The sequence below is a fragment of the Chrysochloris asiatica genome, unplaced genomic scaffold (genome assembly GCF_000296735.1).
Source record: "Chrysochloris asiatica unplaced genomic scaffold, ChrAsi1.0 scaffold00021, whole genome shotgun sequence".
NCBI classification, from domain to species: domain Eukaryota; kingdom Metazoa; phylum Chordata; class Mammalia; order Afrosoricida; family Chrysochloridae; genus Chrysochloris; species Chrysochloris asiatica.
Window position 1 is genome coordinate 29024025 of NW_006408539.1, and position 6012 is coordinate 29030036.

At 39.5% G+C, this 6012-nt stretch overlaps 1 protein-coding gene across 1 annotated transcript in view; it reads left to right on the top strand.

The window, feature by feature from the left end:
• Positions 1 to 6012, top strand: part of LOC102813759 (chromosome unknown open reading frame, human C18orf63) — a 141116-nt gene that overhangs the window by 20210 nt on the left and 114894 nt on the right. Inside the window, exons 4-6 of the mRNA XM_006837589.1 lie at positions 854 to 965; positions 2071 to 2112; positions 5686 to 5762. Coding sequence (XP_006837652.1) covers positions 854 to 965; positions 2071 to 2112; positions 5686 to 5762 — 231 coding nt within the window. The remainder of the gene's footprint in view (positions 1 to 853; positions 966 to 2070; positions 2113 to 5685; positions 5763 to 6012) is intronic.

Here is a 6012-nt window from a genome sequence, read left to right on the forward strand (position 1 = left end):
CACTGGAGATTCTACCTTCCTCCAGGCCCTCTGGATCTAGGTTCCCTCTTGAAAGCTTATAAGCCAGTCACTTCTTGCCTTTGTAGCCCCCCGCTCCCCATTTTGGGTAGCCAATGTCCAAGTTGCCCATCCTTGTCTACTCTGTGTGTGGAGGGGGTGGGAATGATTTCTTGCTGTAAGGACGTGTTCCCTCTTTTGAGCTACTGCTTCCATAGGTGTAGGTCAAGTTCGTCAAATTGTATGAGATTACATTTTTTTTTTTTTCCCTCTTCTTTTTACTTCTGGTTGAGCTCTGATCATCCAGTCACTGAAGCCAGGATAAGTGGGTATTATCTGCAAGTGTGGGTATTCTTATGCATATGCCCTCTCTTCTTATCAGCTGGAATGTCCTAATTTTTAATTGATTGTTTACCAGTAAAGATGTTCTGTTGATTGTGTCACTGCTCATGTAAGTAGTTAGTGGTTTTCTGATGCTGAATTAGAGTAACAGCATGAACATTGTTCAGATAGTCAGGTTGGATTCTCTCTGGGTAGTGCACAATACAAAGGAAAGCATACAGTCCTCAGCACAGGACACCAGATGTTTGAGCTGGTCGGACCAGAGTAGGCTGATGTCACTTGGCCGTGAGAACATGACAGTAGTCTTGATTTCACGGGGAGTATATTTCAACTTCTCTAAAACTTTAGAACCAGAGGGGATTGCCTGGTAGTGACTTTGTATGAACAATGACTGTAATTCATCTCCTAAGTAGGCCAGCTAGTTAGGTGGCAATCCAAATGTGTAGACATTTCTTTTAAGTTTCTAGGAATACACCAATTGCTGTAAATTATCCAATATGTTTGATACTCCTAGGTGGAAGGTCCAGAAAGAGTAATTCCTGTAATTCTTCAGAATTGCCTCTCATACTCACTCACAGTGAGACTTGCCCCAGCCTGGAATCAAACTGGTCATCTCCTGGTGCAAGGTAACTTCATCACTCCTGGTCACTGGAGAAGTATGACTTTGATTGCCTCTATTATGCTCATCTTCTTTTAATTTCAAGATGCAGTAATTTGTTAATGTTGCTAGGTGTAGTGGAATTGGTTCTGACTCACAGCAACCCTGTATAGGCTGAACTCTACAGGAGCAGAAAGCCTCATCTTTCTCCTGTGGTGTGACTGATGGGCTCAAATGGTCTACCTTGTGGTTTGCAGTCCAGTTCTTATCCTATGGAGTCACCGAGCTTCCCTGTACTACTTTGTTGTTATGTTAAATGTCATTAAGTCAGTTCTGGCTCATAGTGACCCTGTATAGTATTTCCGAGGAGCAGCTGGTGGGTTTGAACCATCGACTTAGTGGTTCACAGTCTAGTGTTTATCCTGCAGCGCCACACCAGGACTATTTTGTTGTTGTTAAGTGCTGTCGAGTTGGTTCAGACCCATAGTGACACGGTATAGGGTTTCCAAGGAGCGGCTGGTGAGCTTGAGCTGCTGACCTTGTGGTTCAAACTGACCTTGCCGTCCAACGCGCTAACCCACAGTACCACACCAGGACTGTAGAACTACTAAGGTACAGTTATTTAAGCATAGCTCTAACCAGGTATTATCAGAGCAGGCATGCAACCACATAAAATCTCATCGCCTTATTTGGGGATTTTGTTCAGAGACCGACTGATTTTTTTTTTTTTTCTTTTAATTTTAATGTTTTATTATGATATTTGAAACTTAGAAACAAATGGATGGGATGATGCATTATATCAAAATGAATTCCATTTGCAATATTGTTGAACTCTAAAGACTATTCTGAATTTTGTCTTGAGATCTGTTTGAATCTTTGATATACTATTGTTTAAGCATCTATGGTGGCTGTGTGTAGGAGATAAATATGTGAGGAAGGAATGGAGTATTTCTGTCCTTTTAATCGAAGAGATACCTTTTGAGTTAAAATACTTTTCTCCTGAGTGATCACCTTTGTATAACAACTATAATTTTAAAGTATGTCCTTAGCTTTGATAATTTCACATTTAAAAAGTTACATTATCAAGCATGGTTTATGAACTATTAAAATATGATCTTATTAATTTTTTTAAGGAAGAGATTTTCTTTCTCAGATGGGAAAGCAAAGTGCTGTTGGTAAGTAAATATGTATATGTCAGTAGATAAGACATTAATATAATAACTGCTTAAAACCAATGTTACAGATTATTGGGCTGTTCTAATTTTGATGGTTAGGTTATATCAGAATTATCAGATATTACTGTACTCAGAATTTCTGCCTGGGAAATCCCATGTGGGTCATAATACAGATTCTCCTGATCTGAGGATAATTCTACTCATCTTAATTTGTAAGAAAATGCTATTTTCATTTTTTCTACTTAAAGAGGAGTATGGCTATGGAAGAGTTTAGTTATGAAGGCATCTGTCATGTTTCATTTTCACAGTCATATCATCAGAAATCTTTAATGTACTGATGTAAGTCAAAGCTTTATTTCTTTTGAAAAGAACATGATTCTTTAAAAAAAAAAAAAAACACACACACAAGAAAGGCAGACAAAGGTTGCCTAAAGACACAAGAGACATAGTGTGGTGCTGTGGGTTAATGCACACGACTGTAAAGTCAGTTTGAAATGCAAAGTTGGCAGTTGAAGCTTTACCAGATGCTCCACCGAAACCCAATACAGGGTCGCTATGGGTCAGAACTAACTCGATGGCAATCAACAACAACAACCAAAGAAACGAGCCAGTTATACTGAAGGAGGAAGTCCAGGGTGCACTGAAGGCACTGGCAAGGACAAAGCCTCGTGGAATCGATGGAATACAAATTGAAATCTTTCAACAAACTGAGACAGCACTGGAGGCCCTCACCCATTTGTCTCTGCCAAGAAATTTGGATGACAGCTACCTGTCAACTAATTAGAAGAGATCCATATTTGTGCCCATTCTAAAAAGAGGTGAGCCAATGGAATGTGGAAATCATCGGACAGTATCGTTAATATTACATGCAAGTAAAATTCTGGGAAAGGTAATTCAAGAATGGCTGCTGCAGTACATTAATAGGGAGCTTCCAGAGGTTCAGACCAGATTCATATGGGGATGTAGACAAAGGGTTATCATTGCTGACATCAGGTAGAGCTTAGCTGAAAGCAGAAACTACCAGAAAAATATTTACCTGTGCTTTATTTACTACACAAAGGCTTTTGATTTTGTGGATCATAAGGAGCTCTGGTAGCGTAGTGGTTACGAATCGGGCTGCGAACCTTAAGGTCAGCGGTTCGAAACTACCAGTCGCTCCGCGGGAGAAAGATGAGGCTTTCTACTCCCGTAAGGATTTACACCCTTGGAAACCCTGTACAGGGTCGCTATGGGTCGGACCCGACTCGATGGCATTTAACAACAACAACAACAAACAAGCTATAGACAACATTGCAGAGAATGAGTATTCCAGATTGTACTCATGAGGAATCTGTACATAGACCAAGAGGCAGTCATTCGAACAGAATTAGGAGACACTAAGTGCTTTAAAATCAGGAAAGGTGTACACCAGTGTTGTATTCTTTCACTGTACTTACTGAGCACATAAACTGAGAAACTGGATTATATGAAAATAAGCATGGCATCAGGATTGGAGAAAAAATATTAACAACCTGCGATATGCTAATGATACAACCTTGCTTGCTGAAAACAAAGAGGACTTAAAATACTTCCTGATGAAGGTCAAAGACTATAGCCTTTGGTATGTGTTGCACCTCAATGTAAAAGAAAAAGTCCACACAACTGAACCAATAAATAACATCATGATAAATAGAGAATATATTGATGTTGTTAAAGACTTGATTTTGCTTGGGTTAATCTTCCACACTCATGGAAGCAGCAGTCAAGAAATCTAATGATGTTTTGCACTAGGTAGATCTAAAGCACAAGGCCCCTTTAAAGTGCTCAAGAACAAAGAAATCAGTTTGAAGACTAAGGTGCGCCTGACCCAAACCATGGTATTTTCATTAGCCTCATATGTATGTGAAAGTTGAATAATAAGTAAGGTCATAGAAAATTGTTGCATTTGAGTTATGGTGTTGGTGGAGAATATTAAAAGTACCATGGACTGCCTAAAGAACAAACCCATCTGTGTGGGAAGAAGTACAACCAGAATGCTCCTTAGAAGCCAGGATGGCCAGACTTTGTCTCTCATAGTTCAGACACGTTATCAGGAGGGACCAGTCTCTGGAGAAGAGTATCTATGCTTTAGTAAAGTGGAGGGTCAGGGAAAAAGAGGAAGAGCCTCGATGAGATGGATTGGCACAGCATCAACAACAACAGGCTCAAGAAAAGCAACGCTTGTGAGATTAGCGTAGGACTTGACAGTGTTTCGTTCTGTTGAGCATAGTGTTGCTGTGAGTTGGTACCTACTCGATGGCACCTAACAACAACAACAACAAAAAACACACACAAATGATTTCAAACAGTTTATAATTTATGATAAGTTCTCATCTACTCTTTTCATTGATATGCATAGTCATCTTGAAGGTCAATGATTTTCTAAACAGTGTTGTTGTGAAGTGCCATCAAGTCAATTCCAACCCATAACGACCCTGTATAGGGTTTCCAAGGAGCAGCTGGTGAGCTTAAACAACTGACCTTGCAGTTCAAATGACTTTGCAGTCTGACGCATTAGCCCACAGTGCCACACCAGGATTCCTTCTAAACAGTAGTCCAGAGATCATGGATAATGTGGAAATCCTGAATTCACAGTAAACCTTATTCAGCAATCCTGGTAGTTTTCCTCATACTTAGTGGGTAGGCATATGTGGATGTGCAGCTGTTGGCTTTCAGCTGACCTTGGAGTGGAAGCCTGTTTGCCTTCCTCATTCTGGTTTACGTTTAGATTGCGCTGTACTGATCACTGTGCCCTTGCTATGGCCCATTACTCAGTCTCATCCCCACACAGTATCTTGGATGACAGAAATAAGGGATGGAAGATAACAGCTTACAAGAGCAAAATTACTCACTCTTGTGTTAGAACTGCTTTAATTATTATTAAAATGGAGTATACCACAGAAAAGCACAAATTATAAGAGGATGGCTTGCTTGATTTTCACAAACTGAGCATTTCCTGGTAATCAGTTCTCAGGTGAATTCACAGAGCATTACAGTAGCCAGAATCCCCTGAAACTTTCTTCCCAAGGTAATCAGGATCCTCATAGGCTACAAGTCCATCTAAATCACATCAAGCACTTGGACACCTAGTGTAGGAAACCTGGACTGCATCTGCTGAGGTATTTGAGCATGAGGGTTGGTTGAAGGACTGCTTAGATTAAGAATGAGGTTGCCTCTCAGACTATGGCAGAGCGCAGTCTAGTTGTGTCCACACTACATCAGCTGATGTTAGACTTTTAGCAGATGTCTGCTGGGGTTTTTTTTCCTGACCTGTGGTGTGTCTCATTTTCTTATTTTAACCATACCCCAAGAATCGTCCTTTATACACGCACATCCTTGTTGATTCAGACTTTAGTTATCTTTGAGTGATCTCTGATGCAGACTGGCAGATAGTATATGGTGATTATTTGAATTGTACCATGTGTGAAAGAAACATTTATTCTTGTCTCTGACTTGAATAAATGACATTAAAGTAATTTCTTTTGTTTCTAAAATACTTAATTTATAGGATGGAATGATAAATCTAAACAACTCACAATTAACTTTTATTTTCAGTATTGAACATCAGTGTAACAGAAACACAAGTTTGTCTCAGCATAGAGGCCTGCACAATTAGAATGCCACCACCGGAGGTACCATATAGTTTGTTTTCTGTAGTTGACTATACTTAGTATAATACTGTATTCATGGTATTTACTATAAACTGCATTTAGAATGTTTTTTTACTATATAATGCACTTACTGTATTAACTATATATTGTATTTACTATGTTAACTATATATTGTATTGTCTATATTTAGTACATGGACTCCTGGTGTGACACTTTAGGATAAGCACGCCACCATAAGGTTAGTTTGAACCGCAAGGTCAGCAGTTCAAAC